Source organism: Myxine glutinosa, chromosome 3 (genome assembly GCF_964187855.1).
Source record: "Myxine glutinosa chromosome 3, kmMyxGlut1.1, whole genome shotgun sequence".
In the NCBI taxonomy this organism is placed as follows: Eukaryota; Metazoa; Chordata; class Myxini; order Myxiniformes; family Myxinidae; genus Myxine; species Myxine glutinosa.
The window spans coordinates 183959708-183980120 of NC_136263.1; the positions used below are offsets into that span (position 1 = coordinate 183959708).

Genomic DNA, 20413 nt, shown 5'->3' on the forward strand with positions numbered 1-20413 from the left:
TATCTTCTCTATGACAAGTCCATTTACGTTCAAACTTGGTACATATATACAATACTAGGAAACAAACATTTTAATTGATGCATTTGTATATTTGTAAAAAAATGTTTTTTTTTTGCCTTCAATGGTATAATGCCCCCTTAAGCCACATCTCTTGGTCACTGTCGTGTCCAAATATCAGCTTCCTAGCTCAAAAGGTGCCTGAAATATTGCCCAGATGAGAAAGAAAATAAATAAATAATAATCATAAAATAATTAAATAATTAATCAATTGGCCAATAGAATACCTAAACCACCACAGTTTCATCCAAATCTGTAACTTTAAAAAAATTAACTAAGGCATTAATCGAATAATCTAATAATTAATTGATTAATCAATAAACCAAAAATAGCCTTTACAGCCAAATCACTTGGTCATTGTCCTGTCAAAATATCAGCTTCCTAGCTCGAAAGGTGCCTGAGATAATGGCCAGAAGAGAAAGGAAATAAATAAGTACTTAATTAATCTATAATAATTAAGTAACGAACCAATTAATTGATTAATCAAAAAACAAAAAAATACCATTTTGCCAAAGCCAAAGCTCACCATTGTGCCAAAATTTCAGCTTCCTAGCTCAAAATATGGCTGAGATATCACCCGGACAAACAAACAAGAAAGAAACTGGAGAGAAAACTGAGCACTCCCTTTCAGGGCGCGTCGTACAATACTTCAGTTTGTAACGGAATCGAGTGCAATTCCGTTAACTGCAGATGGTAAGGCTGGTACTCAAATTCAGAATTGAGAAGCAACAACTCGAGACTTAAACAAAAAGTTGCCCCATCCCTCACATTTTCATTGCACATGTGTAGAATCTTTCACCCTTATTTACCTGTCACCATATATATGAAATCAGCAATTAGTTGAAGCTTTGTACCTTTATGCAGGGACTTCCTTTACATCCCCAAATCCTCACGAACAAACACGTACAATAGAGTTATCGGCACTGTATTGTCTGATCTCGGGTAGATCGCAACAACGGTGTCTTAGGAAAAGCAAGTTTATACTTTCAGCAAATTTCAACCAAATCAATTATTATCAATGAAACAAACCTCTGCTTTGCCTATGAAATGTGCACCATTTCATGCAGGTGATGGCCCTCTCCATCTTTATGGATATCCATGGTGTATAAGCCAAGTCCTGTGACTACACAATCCCATCTTATAGGCTGAACTGTTATAGTTTCTGAACTGTTGTCACCTTGAGTGTGTACAGCATCTCCAAGAGAGCAGCGTGCTTCGTTGGATTGCCTTTGAGCAGGTAATTGTACTCGAGCCATGGGTTCCTGGTGCCCCCGCGCCTCTCCATGGTGCTGCCCTGGGCCAATCCCACAAGGCTGCTTGGGCTGTAGCTCTCAGCTAAGTACTTCGCACTAGTTGCTACTATCCTGCAACAAGGCAAGATTCCATTGCCAACAGAAGATAATAAGATCTTGCTCAGGTAAATTTTAAACATTTTCCACAACTCAAAAAAAAAATTTCTAACATTCAAAAATGTCGCACAATCTCACCCTTCCCAAACTCATGCTAAGCTGCCTTGACGTCATAGTCTAGTACTGTATGTCAAAGGCACAAGTGATACCAAACTTGGAAAAGCACAAGCATTTGTAAGATCCTGCAACAAAAGCCTCGAAAAGGGCAAAAGATTCTCACCTACTCGCAAGTTGTTGTTCAAAATCTCCACACTGTCTGAGAAGTTCTCCACATGTTTTTATCACCCTGGTAAGAATAGCTCATTATACAAACAGTATCAATAGAATGTGCTTTGTGAAAATTATATGGTCAATGGAGAAGGAAAGGTGAGTGTGGGGAGGGTCTTGATTAGTAAATCAAGAAAAAAGAACTTTCAAAAAGGATTTGGGAGCAAAAGAAGGAAAGAGTCAGCTGAGTTGAGGAAGAAGGGAGTAAAAGAGGAACGGTGCTTGAGAGGAGAAAAGAGAAAGGGATGGAGAATATATAGGGCAGAAGGTGTGTGGGGAAATCAAAAAATATCACCTTTTGTTCTATTTTTAATAAAGTATGTAAGGCTCATAGTGGAGCTACCAGACACACATCTCACAAATATGGACATACAGACAAAACAGATAAATACACGAGACAGCACAGGACTGTTAGACAAGACAAACACTGCTATTGAGCTTGGGGGAACTGCAGTCACTTCCCAGGGTACTCTGGGTACCAGGTGACGACACAGCACCGTGCACTCACCACGGGGAATTTCAGAAGGAGGAATTTTCTCCTTCCCATGGATGCCAACCTATGGTTGCTTTCACCTGCTCTGTCCTTGTAAATGCCGAGCATCAAGCAAGGAAGCAGCACGTACCATTTTAAAAGTGCGACTCAGGCGGGGTACTCTAACCGGAATCATTAAATTTGTCATCGGCGATGCTTCTTTTCTCCATATCCATGAACCCATAAGTGGATTGTTATCCCAAATATCTGCCAGGTCAGGTCAGGTATGGGAGCATGCGCCAAAGCAGAGCGTCGCCAGAGCAGGCCCATCCCTATCTCCTTGAGATACCGATTAACCTGCTGCACCCAAGAATCACGCGGTCGGCCCATTGGCCTCCTCCACTCACGAGGCTCCCTTGCTGAGAGTATCTGGTGAGCTGGATCAGCATCCGGAAAACGAGCCGCATGTCCATACAGCCGCAGCTGACGCTCATGGACCATACAGGAAACAAATCTCATCTGAGTCTCTCTCAGCAACCGCTCGTTGGACACAAAGTCCGACCAGCAATAGCCAAGGATTCTCGGAAGAGACCTGGTCCCGAAGGAGTCAAGTCTCATTCTCGGGCCCTTGGTGAGGGTCCAAGTCTCACATCCGTAGAGCAAGACTGGAAGCACCAAGGACTTAAAGACTGACTTTCGTCTTCCTGCATACATACCGACAGTGCCACACCCCATGATCCAGTGAATCCATGACTCCCCAGGCCAGACTCAGATGTCCATCAACCTCTGGCCCACAACATGCAGAGACATGAATAACACAGCCAAGGTAAGTGAATCTCTTCGTGACCTCAACATCTTCGCCACAAACGGGCACAGACCAGACAGCAGCATCCAATATGTCAATGAAAGCCTGGATCTTGGTTTTGACCCAGGAAATCCATAATCCACGTCACCCAACCTAAAATCATGGATCCGTGCCTGTATGTAAAATGTAAGTGACTGGTTATATCAGGAAACGTCTCAAATATAGATACTCTTCGATAGGGTGGCACAAATCATAAAAAGGCACCCTTGGTTAAAAAAATCTATGAAAATAACCCGAAAAGATTCTACCGTGATCTAGAGAAACAAAAGCTAAACATGTCAAATCCCCCCTACAAAGATAAACATAAAAATTTATGGAAAGGAATCTATGAGGACCCAAAATAACACAACAAAGAGGTGGATTGGATTCAATACTTGGAGAAAAAGAAACATCTTATGGAAATGCCACTAGTGATATTTAATGATGAGAAAAGATAACTAGCAAAAATGCCAAACTTTAGAAGCATAGGCCCAGATGGAATGCCAAACTTCTGGTTAAAGCAACTAGATTCTCTCCACAATCACTATGCTCGAGCATTCACGAAACTTATCCAAGGGGAGGAGACCTTAGATGAGTGGCTCACAGTAAGTAACAAATTCCTCATCCCAAAGTCAGAAGAGACCAAACTACCTCACAAATATAGACCAATAACCTGTCTGCCAACAACATACAAACTCCTGACAAAAATAATCACAGAAATGATGTACCACCACCTAACATAAGGAGGCCGAGAAGGAGAACAGAAGAGGTGTAAAAGAGGATGCTATGGAACAATAGACCATCTTTTAGTAAATAAGGATATACTCAAAAATTGCAATACAAGAAGAATAAAATTATCCACAGCAAGGTTAGACGACAAAAAACCTTTTGATAGTGTCCCATATTCATGGATGATAAAATGCATCCAATTGTACAAGATAAACCCCCAAATATAATGAAACTGATAAATAAAAAAAGCAATGGAGCTTTGGAATACCACATTGATATTACAGCACTCAGAAGGAAAGATCAAAATACTAGGAGTGAAGATACAGTGAGGAATCATTTAGAGAGACAGCCTTTCACCCTTTCTGTTTTGACTGGCCCTGGACCCAATGACAACCTCGTTAATGAACAAGGATATGGATACACCCTGATGTCAAATAAAAGACCGTCCAAAGAGACAAAAATGTGACATCTACTTTACATGGATGATTTAGAACTGCACCAAACGATGAGAAATTGGCAGAAAAACTCAAATTAGTGAAACAGTACTCCAATGACATCCAAATGGAATTTGTCTCAATATCTGCAAACGTCTCAATATCCCAGTTCCAACAAAGTCGTGGAAACATGAACCAAAAGCATTCACTGAAAACAAGGACGTAACGCTCATGTATACCTAATGATCCCATCAAGCATGAACATAGAGAACAGAGCATTGCGACCGGATATAGTACTGAGATACAAAAAAGAAAAGAAAGCATTGCAAGTTAAAGTGTCAGTATCCAGTGATTTTGGCCTAGACAATGCAGAAATTGAGAAAATGACCAAATACCAAGATCTCAAAAATGAAGTGAAAAGATCCTATAAGCTAAATACCACCAAAATTGTACCAGTGATTAATAGGAGCAATGGGAATGATAATAAATTTAAAAAACCTCACAGAGATCTTAAAAACAATCCCTGGAGATATTACGACAAACAAACTGCAGTTGGAAGCTGTCCGAGGCTGAAAAGAGTCCTCGGAACAAAACTTTGAGAACAAGAAAACTTCACAAACTGGTCCATGAATCATGATCCCTTACTGAAATGGAAGTGGATAATTTGAGACCCAGAAGGACTCTGTTCCACCTTATGAAACCTGCATATGGAGATAACAACCAACAACACATACATACACATACACATACACATACACATACACATCTTATAGTTGTAGATGAAATCATTGTGGATTCTTTGAAACGCTATGCTGTGCAGAATGTATTATATTTGGCACGTACCGGATGGCATTCTGAAAGGCAGTCCAGTCCTCCTGGAAGTGATCTGATACAGAGTGATCGTCCAGATGGCACTTCTTCCGTATGGACTGCAGCGTGCTGGAAAACACTGCTGTGTACCTGACACAGAGCCCGACTCTCCGTCATTTTATGTGCACATTAATGCAGTGGACAACATTACAAAATAGGATTAAACACATTATTAAGAACTAGCAGGTACCCATGGAAATTCCTCATAATGTCCATGGACATTCCTAGTAATGTAAATGTAATTCCAACAATATTATGAAAAGAATGTTTACTTGATCACATCAACTCCCTACACCCTAAGTTCTCAAGTTCTCAACTCCCCTCCTCCTTACTTCCCCATCTACAAAGCAAGAGGGCAATCTTAAATCATGACATATTGTTTTTTCATCAATCATTAAAATGTCTTAATTGTTTTAATAAATTATCCTAATAATTATCTTTCTCGTGACTGACACACACACACACACACACACACACACACACACACACACACACACACACACACACACACACACACACACACACACACACACACACACACAAAATAAGAATAAACAGCGTTTAATTCACAATATCACGAGACGACAGACTTTTGAGATATGCGACGGAAAGAATGTCAAGCGTATTGTATAGATTTGGGACACCTATTGGGCAAGTGTGCCTCTACGCCATCCTATCAGTCCCGCAATTGAATAGAAAATGACCGGAATAAACCTTTGTGCTGGGAGAAGTGGGGTAGGAAGAGGGAAATCTCAAGTATGGTAAAAAGGGAACAAAAAATCCTCATGGTTGATTTTTTTTTCATTTAAGGTTTTGTAACCACCAAAAATTCATATTATTGGCAACTTTATGATGCTATAAAATATCAGAATGATTAAGAGAAATGCCAGGATATATTGAAACTAAAACTGCACTCTGACGTCACGAAGTTAACCGATATGCCTCCACCCACATTATTACATCATTATACATACTTGTACCAAGTTTGACTTAAATCCCTTCGGCTGGTCTCAAGTATCACATTTTTACCCTCAAACATTTGATGCCAAAATCTAATCAGTTCATCTTTTCATCATAAAATATACTTGTACCAAGTTTGGTCAAAATCCCATCACCGGCTCTCACAAATTGGCACAGCAACAAAATTTTACTTTACCAAATGCGACCTCTGACCTTTGACCTCTTACTTTAATCCATTTATCCTTACATCATTATACATACTTGTACCAAGTTTGCCTTAGTTCCCTTCAGCCGTTCTTAAGTTATCCTGGTAACAAAAGCTTCTTACAGACTGACGTTTGACCTCTTGAATCCAAAGTCGAATCAACTCATCTTTGCATCACAATACATGGGAGCGAGACATGGGTAATGAATGTAGAGCAGCAACAAAGGCTGGAAAAGGTGGAAATGTGAATGGTTTGGTGGATGTGCAGAGTATCGTTGAGAGAGAGGAAGACAAATGATGAATTGTGAAAGATGATGGGAATCGAGCCTGTGATGGATGCTGTGAAGAGAAACAGGTTGAGATGGTTTGGTCATGTGTTGAGGAAGGATGAAAGTGACTGGTTGAGAAGTGTGATGGAAATGTGATGGAAATGTGAAATGTGATGGAAATGGATGGAACTGTGATGGAAATGAATGTAGAAGGAAGTAGAGGACGGGGAAGACCGAGAAAGACTTGGCTAAAGATGGTGGAAGAAGAAATGTGGGCAAAGGGGGTTAAACAAGGGGAGATGTAGAAAATAGGGCAAAATGGAGAAGATCGTCATGGGGCCCGCAAGGCTAACCCCTGCTCCAGCAGGGAAAATGGCCTTAAAATGCCTGTTGTTGTGTTGTTGTTTGCATCACAATACATACTTGCACCAACTTTGTTCAAAGTTCCATCACTGGTTCACAAGTTATCACGGTAACAGAATTTTTACATAATATGACCTGTGACCTTTGATCCCAAAATCTTATCAGTTCATATTTTCATAATAATACTGTATAGTGTATATGCTTATACCAAATTTGGTCAAAATCCCATCACTGCTTCACAAGTTAGCGCAGTAACACAATTTTTACCAAGCGGGACCTCTGATCTTTGACCTCTTGACCCCTTAATCTAATCAGTTCATCTTTACATCATTATGCATACCTGTACCAAGTTTGACTTCGATCCCTTCAGCTGTTCTCAAGTTATGATGGGAAAGAAAACCTATCATGGACGCATGGATGGATGGATGGACAAACAGACAACCTGAAAACATAATGCCTCCAACAACTTTGTCGGCCGGCAGAGGCATATAAAAATAAATAAATACATGACCAAATAAATGATAAAGGATATCTATATTATTTTTGGAAGCGCAAAAAAAAAAAAAAAATCACATGAAGGTAGTAGTCTGCCATATCTGATGAAGGTCAAAAGTCCAGTCTTGCCGATGTCACATGCACATCCCAACACAATCTTCTATTGCAAAGTAACTATACAGCAAATAATTTGGCCAGGGCACTGGCAAGCAATGGCATATTATTTTTGAAAGCGTGTAGGGCGTTTAATGTCCCAAACCTTAACGCAAATGGGAATGCTGCCTTTATTTCCTCAAAAAAAACAAAACAAAAAAAACATTGTAAGCTCAAAGATGTAGCATACCCTGCTGGTGCTGCGCAAGCATGCGTATGAAGTAAAGACCAACTCTGTCACAAAATTTAAACTACGCAAGAGAGCTCACTCGTAAAGAGGCTACCAAAGTGTGGTACCACTAATTTTCCATCCTATATTTTTTTTACCTCTGCCACCAAAGATGGCAGCAAGTCATGTTTTCACCCCTGTATGTTTGTCTGCATGTGAGCAGGATATCTCAAAAAGTTATGGACCGATTCGGACGAAATTTGGTGGACAGGTTGGGCATCTGACAGACAAATTGATTACATTTTGGTGAAGATCTGAATACGATAAAAAAAAAATTTTTAAAGTGATTTTTCACCATTGAGAGATGGGGCTAAAAATGACATACACCATGATATTTCAAAACGTTGTGGACGGATTAAGACAAAACAAAGTGGATGAGTTGGGTAGGTGATAATAACAAGCCAATTGGGTTTTGGTTAAGGTCCAGATCCAAATCCGGCCTATCATTGGGATACAAAACGTAAACTGTTCAGCCTGACGGAGGTATGCGCTCTACCAAGTGCCATTCTAGTTACAAGGGCGAATCCATACGACATATTATATTCATAACTTGTCTCACCACATACAACGACATGTTAGCTCATTAAAATAAACTTCGTATATATCTTATAGACGTCTTATTGGCAAACTTTTTATTTGATTTCAATGCCATCAAATACACCGCACAGCAAAAAAGCAGATATTTACTTGGCAAACAGAGTACGAAGAGCTTGGAGGACGCCGGTGCAACCGAGGCCATCAGTGAAGAGAGCACACCTCTCTGTTGCTCCAGATGCCAGCTGGAATAGCTTGTGTACCGACTGGGCCATCTCCCGGACGCAGTCTGCCAAGTCGCCTCGTTCCTGAAACACCACCGCACATGATAGCACATCTTAATTTTTCCAAAAACAAATATCAAAACTTCTGAAATTGTGAAATGTGCAACAATTCAGAATATCCTGAAAAAATTAGAGCAATGCGACTGTGTCGCCAATATGCTTCCGCATAGTCCCACAATGGGTGGATGCCCTCGTTCACTGTCCTAAAAATAAACACGTTTGATTTATATCCCTCAGTGAAGCGGTTTCTGGGAAGGGATTTTTAAAAAATACCTGCTTTCAAGCTATTATGGCTACCACACCACGTGACATATGACCTTAAAAAATATACACTCTGCATATGCATGGGTAGGGGATCACGTTTGTGAAGTTTCGTGTTGATCGGCTAAGGTTCGTTTTTCTATCCAAGATGGCTGCCAAAACACGTGACCTATGACATCATTTTCAAACTATATGCAACAGTGCTGAGATGATATTTGTAAAATTTCGCATCAATAAGGTGTGCGGTTTCAGAGATATAATTATTTAATATTTTCCTTCAATCCAAAATGGCTGCTTCAATCCATGTGACCTATGATGTCATAAATTGAATATTTCAATATAAATGGGTCATCGATCATGTGCATGCAATTTCAGATTTTTAGGATAAGGATTTCGATTAAAACATTTTTGGCTGGTATACCACTTCACCTACGATGTCATCATTATCATGCTTTTGTTCCCCATTTGGAGTACTTGACAATGTGCCAAGTTTCAAATTTTTCCATTTAGCGGTTTCCGAGAAATAATTATTTAATTGTTTGCTTTTAATCCAAGATGGCTGCCATACCACATGACCTATGCCGTCACAATTATCATAAAAACATTCTGCATGGGTGTCACTTCTACCCTGAAAGTTTCGTCTCAATCGGACATATGGTTGCTGAGAAAAACGAGGTTTAGCCCGTACGGACGGACAACCCGAAAACATCATGCCTCTGGCGACTTTAAACCTTTCCTACTTGTCCAATTTCTCTACTTGTAGTCCAGTAAAACCAGGATAAGAAAAGGAGGGCCAATAGCCATTGTACCTAGCTCCTAACATGTGATTACAATATCCTCATAAAATAAAGATTTCTGATTAACTCATAGTTAGAGAGTTCCACCTTTTAAAAAAATTTAAAAAAAATGTAGATGGACAGACATTGGAAAGAATAAAGCAGACAGATGAAATACGATTATTATTTTATTTGTATCACTTTTCAGTCTGTCCAGTACATTTATATAATCTTCTGTCACTTATTTTGTTTCCCACAATTATTTTCACTTTTCTCCAGGTCCCAATCACCTTGATGTTTAACACCTAAACCCTGACCCTTCCTGTCGAAATTAGTCATTTTTACCCCCACAAGCCCCCTTGACCTCACTCCTTCGACTCGCCCCTAGCTTATATTAACCCTCGCCGATATCTTCTCTTTTGCTCCAACAAAGGGTTAACAGCCGGAACGTGAGCTTCTCCTTGCTTCCCACAGAGGTGAGCATACCAATCAAGGTCTTGGGGATTTTATCCATTAGACTCTTGGCTTGTTTAATTTAATTTGTTTATTTAAATTAATTGTTTATTTAAATTAATTGACACAATGGCACTCACTTTTAAGAAGCAGATCTGCAATTATCAGAAGCAGCTATGTGAATTTTGATGCTTAGTAAGAGCATGGAATCAAAATTGACTGAAGGAATCAAAATACCTGCAAAACGTCACATATGGTACATGTTACATCACATGTTTACTCTGTGTTATTTTAGTGCCATAAGCAAAACCACAAAAACATCTCCAAAAAAAAACCACAGGCTCTTTTCTTTCTTTTTCTCCCCCCCCCCCCCCCCCCACCCCCACTATTTGCACTGATCCATAAACATTTCATTGGCAGCAAGAAAGGACTACAACATAGTGTAAATAAAAGCCAAGAACATACATACCAATGGTACAGCACTGATCTGTATCAGGAGGTTCTGCTCCTCCATTTCTCCATAGGATAATTGGTAGCTCAAATATGGATGAAATACCAATTCGACGAGCTCAGTCACTTTGGCCAAGTTCAGCTCCTCTGAAAAGGCAGATGAAGTTAGCGCTGAAAAATTGCAAGTCTGAGAATATTGCTGTTCCATGTGCAATTTACACAACACATCATTTATAGGGTTTCCATAAAAAGTCATCTCGAACGTATAGAGTGTGAAATTAGGTTTGCCGAAGGTGAAGGTTAATCTTTCATTGTTTGAAGAAAGGCATAAAAATACATTATTATGATTCTGAAAAATAATATTGTCCTGTCAGCCCGGCGGTTAAAACCACTGGGTGATGAATAGCCGTAACGGTCCTTAATTCCGAGGTGCGTAGCTGAATTTGACGGTTCGTCTGTCGTGCACGGGTGATGTGCAATGTGAGCAAATGTGAACAAATTGAACAAATAAACACCTGTGGTCAATTCAATTGATTGGTCATGATTTAGAAAGAAACACACCATTCTACAGACTTGGCATTTAATATGGAATTTTTTTTTTTTCTTGACTTGGGTTTACTTTCTTAACTCAGTATATCAATCTGGTGAGTTTCTTTTACACTTTGGTGATTTATTTGTTAAAAGAACCATGTCACTGATTGTCTGTCGCAGCAAGAAGTCAACAACAGGATTATATCACAGGTGGCGTGGCAAAATGTACGGACAGGTGCATTTGATGATTGGCTTCACAGTCGGGTATACAAGGGTTGTTGCATTCTGTATTAGTGGAAAACAACTGCTGCACATCTCCAAAAGTTATTGCCGCTTCCTCTGGAGATGGTCCGTCAACTCGACAATGCTGTTTGTCATGGAGTGGTGGCTTTACGAAATGACGGCATGAACCAGCGTGCGATTGCTCGGCAGTATGGCATCACTCAAGGTCAGGTGTCAAAGATCCTGAAACGAAATGCTCAGAGGGGTGTCCCTACTCCAATACCGAGGCCAAGATGTCCCCGCAGAACCACAAGGAGGGATGATCGCCAGCTGCACCGGTTAGTCCGCAATGGCCATACCAAGTCAGCTAATCGGCTTAGGGCTGAGTGGCAGCAACTGACAAATGTGCCTGTATCCAGAAGGCTAGTCAACCAACGACTGGTTCAAGCAGGCTATCGTGCCAGGCGTCCCCTGAGAAAGCCACACCTGACCAGACAACACCGCCAGCGCCGATTGCAGTGGGCCAGAGAGCACCATCAATGGCAGCCAGGACACTGGAATCACGTGATCTTCAGTGACGAGTCTAGATTTCTGGTCTATCGTCAAGATGGCCGCGTTCGAGTGCGCAGACAAGTGCATGAAGCCTGCAACAAAGATTGTGTCGTGCCAGGAGTCCAAGCTGGAGGTGGTGGGGTGACCGTTTGGGCTGCTTTTCATGCAGGGGGCAAAACTGACCTGCTTGTTCTGAATGGAAACCTGAACCAGTTCAAGTACAGGGCCATTCTGGAAGAAACATTGCTTCCATTTGCTCGTACAGCCTTTCGAGGAAACTGTCTTCCAAGATGACAATGCACGGCCTCATCGTGCTCGCATGATCCAACACTTTCTTGCTGACCGTGGTGTAGAGCATATGGAGTGGCCTGCCATGTCCCTGGATATGAATTCGATAGAGAACTTGTGGGCAGAATTAACGCGTCAAATCGACCACTTGGACCAGCAGCCTGCCTCTGTGCGTGAACTGCAGCAGGCTATTGTCACTGCATGGCAAGCGATTCCTGTCCAAACCTTGGCAAATCTCGGGAACAGCATGCCTCAACGTGTGTGTGCTCTTCTGAATGCTCGTGGGGGTTACACGAAGTACTGAACTGTAATTTTACTGTCCGTAATCCCAGTCATAATTTAAGTTTTGTTTTTGTTAAAAAAAATTTTGGCTAATGTGCAAAATAAAGAGATACTTCTGGAAAACGTACAGAAGTTTAACACAGTACTGTCCATGAATTGAGTTCGATATCAGTTTACATCACTTTCAAGGATTAATTTATTTGCTTCGAAATGTCAAATGTGGTTTTTGTTTATTTTAAAGGTCACATTAACAAAATCTAGAATAATTTAAACATAATTCCAATGAACTTTTGGTTCTATGACATCTTGAAAAGTAAGTTCACCCCCACAAAAAAAATATTCCATATCAAATGCCAAGTCTGTATATAAGGTCCCACAGTTCACAGTGCATGTCAGAGCAGAAACTCTACCATTAACTCCAAGGAACTGTCTGTGGAACTCCTAGATAGAATTGTGAAGAGGCCTCGATCTGGGGAAGGGTATAAAACAATCTCCAGAGCAATGAAAGTTCACAAGAGCAGTGAGCTCCATCATTAGGAAATGGAAAGAACATCAAACTACCCAGACTCTTCCTAGAGCTGGCCGTCCAACCTAATTGAGCAACCGGACAAGAAGTACCTTGGTCAGGGAGGTGACCAATAGGGTGGTCCAAAAAAAACAAAGGAACAAATTTCCTTTTTCCACAAGGTTATTTTTATTCCTCGATACGTAAATGAAAAGTACACAAAATCATTTTCATAAAAAACAATATTTAGAGGTCGCCCCATGTTGCACTCATAAATCAGAGATCCCACGTAGCATAAAACAATCATTTGCTTGAAAAACTATGACAGACCTGCCTTCGATGGAGTGGGGAGCTCTTTTCTGTGATTTACCACCAATTGAAGAAGGAACAGTTTCTGTTCTTCGCCTTTCGTCAGTGTCTCATTGTATTTTTGGATCAGGTTGATGCCCCATTCCACCGTGTCGTTTACTACTTTCATCCGAGAGGACCGATCCTGAAGTTCGTTGAAAAAAGTATTGTCAGTTCACTGTCTGGGGGGTTTCTTTGGAAAAGATTGGGATTTCACTTTTCCCCCTTCCATCAAGCCATCAAAGAAGGAACTGGTCCTTTTTGTCACAAGGTCTTCAAACTACAGGTCTTCCACTTAATTTGTGATCTCCAGACGTCGAGGAAGGCCGGGTAACTGAGAACGTTGTAGGTTCCGGACCATCCTTTCTTTCGTCTCCGAGCACCTAGTTGCCCTAGCCTTTTTCGACGACGGAGTGACCACGGAGAGAAACCAAAGAAGTCTACAAAAGGCCGCGGATGCTTTGCTGGCCACAATCTGATTGGGGTAAGTCTTGAGAACAGGCAGAAGTTGAATGTCCTTGTAGGGGGCTCGAATTCCAAGGGACGCTTCGTTCCACTGCCTGATGTAAACAAGACTCACGAACAGAGCCAAATTGGTTATGCTCTTGGCTTCTCGTGATGTCAGCTTCAACTGAGCTTGGAAAAAGTACATCTTCAATGCATAAATCCCTTTCCCCATCCATTGAGTGTGGTGTGTTGGTCCAGGAGCTCAAAATGAATAGTTTCCACTTCCTCCACCAAGGAATAAGAGAGACGGGCGCAAAAATTCTTGATAATGAAATTTTTAGTACTAGGCTGCCTATAAATATTCACCCACCAAGCTCCAATTTCACATACAAGTAAATCGACCCCAGTGGACAAAAACAACATATGTAGAGAAAAGATTCAACTAATCTCGTTTTTTTGGACCACCCAAGTGACCAAGAACCCAAAGACCACTCTGACAGAACTAGAGTTTCTTCGCTGAGATGGGAGAACTTGCCAGAAGGACGACTGTCTCTGCAGCACTTCAAAATCTAGGCTTTATGGGAGAGTGACCAGACATACATTAATAACGCATTAACAACATTAACAATTAACAACACCCATCGAGCACCAACACACAGAAGTAAAAATCCCCCACAAAAAAAAATCAAAGAACACTTTTTTGTATACTGAATCGAGGCTCGTGAAAGAGCTAATGAGAGGTGCACAGTTCCTTGCAACGGCAAATGCCAACCCTAATCACCCATACCACGACATGTACAACCACCCACAGGCTCCTAGACACATTAAAACTACACGACAATGACATACTACGTAACATCCCCAACCAAACAACAGAAACTACAAAAAAATAAAAAACACACCCACATCACTATAAACGCAGTAATCAAACTAGGCCCAAACAGTATCTTGAGCACAAAACCCCCACCCATCAATGACAGAAAAACTACTCCCCAGGTCTGATCATGTTCATCTTTCACGCCTTCGCTGTGGACACCACCCACAACTTTTCCACTACAAACATAGACTCAACAACACCACTGATGACACCTGCAACCATTGCCAGGCAGCTCCACACACAATAAAACATATCATGGAAGACTGTGTAGTCCTGCCTTCACATAGGCAAGAGCACACCATCTTGGGTGTGAGGGATCCCTGGGTCGCTCATGTGAGATTGATCGGCTATCTCTGTGCCACTGGTCTGTTCAACCAGAACTGACTGTGGCAACAACACAACAACAATAACTTTCTGAAGGCACTGCATCCCACCTTATTCAACACATTAAATGATATATTTATGTCTGATGTTTGTGTCTTTCATGATTTCCCTCAAAACTGTAAGTCTCCTGTTTGGAATTATTTTCATCTTGTTTGATTGCCAGAAAAAAAGAAAAAAAAAAAATCACACCTGTGTCCGAAGGAAGCGGTTCAGTTTGGCATTTTTTATATGAAATTGGCAAAGCCTAGAAACAAACGAACCCATTATAATGACCTTAGAGAACCATTTATAATTACCATTTAGATCCCTTTAGAACCCATTAAAATTACCCATTAGAACCCATTATAATTAAACACAGTGGGTTAGAAAGGTTGTTCTCCTTCATTTTGACAGATGGATGGAAGGTAGGACCCATAGGCAGGTATTGAAGTGGCCTCACCGCTTAAAAATTACCTTATTCCTCTGTGTGCATGCACAATCGGGACCAGATTCAGTACAATTTGCCAATTTCAGAGCCAAAATACTGCTAAATTACAGGTTCATATTCCTATTCATGTTCCGATTCGGGTTCTGCAGTATTCAAAATATAAAATTCAATTGAAATTAAGTAGTTTCTCTCTCACAGACCGATATCTGTAAACAGACAAAGTGAACAAATCGTTTAACCCCACTTTTCGCTTCGTGCACACAGGGTAACAATTATAATAAAAGGAGTGCAGACACCATCACATTGATACAACAGGAAACCAATTTCCTTTATGGTGGCAGCTTACCAAGGTGAGATGCCATGGCTTCCTCCAAGCCATGAGCGAAGATCTGAGTCACCTCATGGAGTTTTAGGAGCTCATCGAGCTGGGACTCTGGGCTTTGTCGATAAATTTCTGCCCCGATACACTCAGGCAATGGTGGAGACACAGCAGACAGAGTCTGAATCAGGAGCACGGTAACAACTTCAAAGGGACTGTTGAATACCTGCAGGAAATATGGAACCAAAAACAAGGAAATTATTGCAGAACCAAAGTGAAGTGCAACATTCATGTTGGCTTGGAATTTTTATGCCTTAAAAAATTGACAACTTCAACATAATATAACATTTTCCACATCTGCCACAAGTACGTATTTGCTGTCTGGCCTACCTGGCTACACCACTTGAGCTGCGCGTTCCAAGTATCGAGCAGAAGGTCGTAAAAATTGTGCAGGGCCTGCCTGAGCTCAGTTCCACTTTGCGTCATGTCTTGCCATGAAACCAGTAGCTGGGCCTAGAGACAAAGTAAAATGTAAAATTATATTGTGATACATTTAGAATCACATAAGACAAACAAATACCACTATCATAATTACCGACACAAATTCAAAGAAAATCAACGCTTGTGGACAATAGGTAAACAAATAGGAAGAGGATTTTCATTCTCATAAAAAAGAGAGACAACATTGTTAGCAAATTCATAACAAGCTTCACAGGGAAAATAAATGATAAAACAAATAAATACCAAGCAAGAGATGTTTCTTGTTTGGTGTTTATTTAATTCTACAGGGTGTCCACAAAGTCACGCATCATAGGAAATTATTTAATTTAATTTATCTGATGTATTTATTTTTTAATGTATCTTTTTTATTTATTTATCAATTATCCCGGATATGTTGAAGAACATTCAGAGAAACCTGCTTTTCCATTTACAAACATGTTTTGAGATTGGTGGGACACATTTCGAATAACTGATGGAGGCAACCTTACAAATAAATGTTTTGCCTATAATTCGTGACTTTGTGGACACCCTATAGAACACTTCTATACTTCCTGCTTGGTGTTCATGTCTAGAATAATCACAACAATCTTTACTCTTGCCTGTAGGTTTGCCTTTTTCTCAGAAATGGAGGAGAAATTAAGTGACAATTTATTTTTGTAAAAGCAAGAATGGGTTTTATTTATTGCACACAAGCTTCTTTATAACATCACAATTGTGTAAAACAAAGGATTCATACCTTCTGGTACTTATAGTAGTAGGCAAGAAGTTGTGGCATCCGATCTATGTCCGAAAATATTTTCACAAACATACGTGACTGATCTAAGAAGAAGAAAAAATAACAATAATAGTAAAGAAATTGTTCTGGGAAGAATGAAAAGAGAGCAATACATAATTATCTTTTTTGATGTACCATACTCTTTACAGAACGTTGGTGCTGCCAAAGTGTTTCTTTGGCAAGGGTTATACTGGGTGGTTTGCCATTGTCTTTTTTTTCTTTTCTTTTTTTCTGGATACAAAAATCGAGGCTCGTGTAAGAGCTAACATTAATGACAAAAACCGAACACAAAAGACATATAATAAAGGGAGCGGGAAGCACACAAGTACAACATTTGAGAGCAGGGACATTGGGATATCTGTGGGAGGGAGAGAGCTTGGGGGGAGGAGGCATGTGAAGGGGGGGAGGAGGCGAGTGAAGGGGGGAGGGGTGTGGGAGAAGTAAAAAAACACATGGACACTGGCAGGACTTCCAGGAAAGAAGTCGGTATTTCAGAAAAGTGGATCTGGGGTGAATTAACGGGGGTAGAAAAGATCAAGGTTTTGGATGGGGGAAGATAAGAGATGGTGGTGAACAACTGTTTTAAAGACCTGGAGGGAGGAGTGGGATTGAAGGGAGTGGGGGAGTTTGTTCCAGAGGCGGGAGAAAAGAGGAATGAAAGAGTGAAGGTCAGCAGAGAGTCTTGATTTTGGCAGTTTCACAAGAAGAGGGTTGCTGGCAGATCTTGTGCGACCTGTAGGAGTATTTTGGGGACAGAGCACAGACAGGGCTGGGGGGGCTAGGCCAGAGAGGAGTCGGTGGAAGACAGAAAGACCACCAACCTGCCTGCAGTGAGTGCATGGAAGGCCCTCAGAGTTAGCTTCATCGCGGAAGATTCCAATGATTCTGACAGCTTTGGTTTCAACAGCGTGAAGCCGAGCTAGGTGTGAGGCAGGAGCACCAGCCCAGAGGAGAGAGCAGTATTCCATTGAGCTGTGGATGAACGCCTTGTATGTGGTGAAGAGCTCAGGTGTGCCAAGGAAGGACCTCGCACAACAGAGGATGCCCAGTCGGCGATAGCCTTTGGAGGCCAGCTTCACAATGTGGTTTTGCCAGGAAAGATCATGGCAGATTGTGAGACCCAACAGCTTGAGTGACAGAACTTCTTGGAGAGGATTGTTGAGAAAGTAGATGGAAGGGTTGTCCAGACGGTCTTTTCGGAGAGACATAGTGAGAGTGTGAGATTTGTCAGGATTGAAAGACATGTTCCACTTTTTTGACCAGTCTGTGATTTTGTCCAGGTCTGCAGAGAGTGATGAGGCTGCAGACTGCCGATCTGAGGGATGAGGTATGGAGCGGCAGAGAGTGGAGTCATCAACAAGGAGATAGAGGATTTTCCAGAGAGTCGGACAGATAATTGATGAAGACCAGAAAAAGCACAGGACCCAGAACACTGCCTTGGGGAACTCCAGCCTGAACACAAAGGGGAGATGAGAGATATCGATTCATGGCCACACTTCGACTCCGACCAGAGAGGAAGTCGCAAGCCATGTGTGGAGATTTCCATGGATATCATAGGAGGAGAGTTTGATGAGCAGAGCGGGGTGCTAGACCGTATCGAAGGCATGTGATATGTCAGGGGAGACAGCTCTAATTCCCTGTTTGACATTGAGGACCTCCACCCATTGTTGAGACAGCAGAAGCAGCATGTGCAGAGTGGAGTGACCTGGTCTGGATCCAATTGGATTATCAGAGATCAAGGAGGAGGCTCGCCCGGTTGTTGGTTTTTCGGGTGACATAGTCACAATTTCGGTCTTCGAGGCCGGCCGATAGGCACAGTGTGACCAGAAGGGACGAGGTTCTCCTGACCACGTGGCCCTCGACTTGGTGGGGTTTGTCCGCACAATGTGGGCGCTTCCAGGATGAACTTTAGCCGGGGAGCGTTTGGGCGCCCCGGTCTGATACTGCCGCCCACGCGCAGAACAACTTGTGAGTGCACGTGGGTCCCGGCGGTCCCACTGGCCTAGCGCTACCATGTTTAGACAGCGAAGTCCGTCCCCGGGCACTGGCACCTACTCCCGGAAGTTTGAGAGAATAGCGGCGCCAGGCACGGTAGGACACCCGCGGAGCCCCGGCGGACCAGGGACGCGCGAGCCTACGTGTTAGCGTGCTACGGCGGAATCAACGGCTTCGGCCACGGTCGGGCCGATACTCGGCCCGGTCGCACCGGAAATGAACTGGTTCGACGCCCGCGCTGGAGAGGTCGCGGGCGACTGAGATGTATTAACAAATTAATGAATTAATTTGAGACGTCGCTCGGGTGGCAACTGCAGTGGTGGAGGTGTGCAGGTGGGTAGACCTGCTGGGAGAGCTACACGTCACAGCCCAGAAATTGTGCAAGGGCACCAGGAGATGAATCGGGGGAGTGAGACCCCAAATTGAGCAGCACCACAGTTTGGTCAATGGGAATTGGTTATTAGAACCCATAGTGTAAGTGGCCAATGGATTGGCAGGGAAAGACCCTGGGTAGTGTAAAGTGTGTTAATGTCATTCAGAGGATAGTTAGGATTGAAGTCTCCTCGCACCATCTACATCCACTCACCTGAGGTGACAGGTACTCCGCACCATGCCATGTTTATTATTTTTTGAGGCAAATGTTTGGATTGTGAGACGCATCATGACGTGGGTGTGACATTGTGCTTGATGTTCCATCTCTTCCTCCTTATGAGGATTGATGATGAATTTGGTGATGGCAAATTTTGGTTAGAGGGATTGTGGAGACGAATTTGGTATAAGGGAAATATGGGGAGATGTGACAGTAGTGACGAATTTGTAAATGTGTAGATTTTTGTACATATGGGGTAAGGGCAAGGGTAGTGTAGGTGACAGGGGGGTGACGCACGGTAGGGACAAGCTTTCTCACTTCGCCCTCCGTATGCATTTCGCCTTGCATTGCCTTATTGATGTGTACCCTTGTGACCTTACCCCTCGTTCATTTGTCTCTTTTGTCTCCCACATGACCTGTGCGCCATTGGGCGCCGAGGGGAGCGTGCGTGAGTCCTCCATTGTGCGCCCGGAATTCCCAGAACCAGCTGTCTGCATCGATGCACCACATTATGGACCACATTCCTGTGGCCGAGCACCACTGATGGACCCCATGGGTTGGGGCATGGCCCCTCTGCTGGAACCGGCCATGAGGGCCCGAAATCTTGCTGGCGGACCTTGGCCACAGGGCACCGATGCCCCACAGGTGAACCACACAGTCGGCCCCTGTGGGCCATAAATAAAATAAAAACAGACACATTAGGTGCATTCTTTTATTGCAAATAGGCCGCCAGCAAGGGAAGATGACAACACCAGGAAAATAATGATAGCCAGCAGAGGGAGCCGAAGAGCAAGAGACCACCTGCAGGGTTAGGGGTTGTTGGTTTTATTTTCATGAACAGTGATGACTGCACCGAT

General features: G+C 42.3%; 1 protein-coding gene across 1 annotated transcript in view; it reads right to left on the reverse strand.

Annotated features, from left to right (window-relative positions):
• Positions 1 to 20413, reverse strand: part of COG7 (component of oligomeric golgi complex 7) — a 92477-nt gene that overhangs the window by 48577 nt on the left and 23487 nt on the right. Inside the window, exons 6-13 of the mRNA XM_068109726.2 lie at positions 16934 to 17016; positions 16087 to 16209; positions 15724 to 15922; positions 10534 to 10661; positions 8444 to 8598; positions 5056 to 5172; positions 1687 to 1752; positions 1235 to 1421 (exon numbers count right to left, since the gene is read on the reverse strand). Coding sequence (XP_067965827.2) covers positions 1235 to 1421; positions 1687 to 1752; positions 5056 to 5172; positions 8444 to 8598; positions 10534 to 10661; positions 15724 to 15922; positions 16087 to 16209; positions 16934 to 17016 — 1058 coding nt within the window. The remainder of the gene's footprint in view (positions 1 to 1234; positions 1422 to 1686; positions 1753 to 5055; positions 5173 to 8443; positions 8599 to 10533; positions 10662 to 15723; positions 15923 to 16086; positions 16210 to 16933; positions 17017 to 20413) is intronic.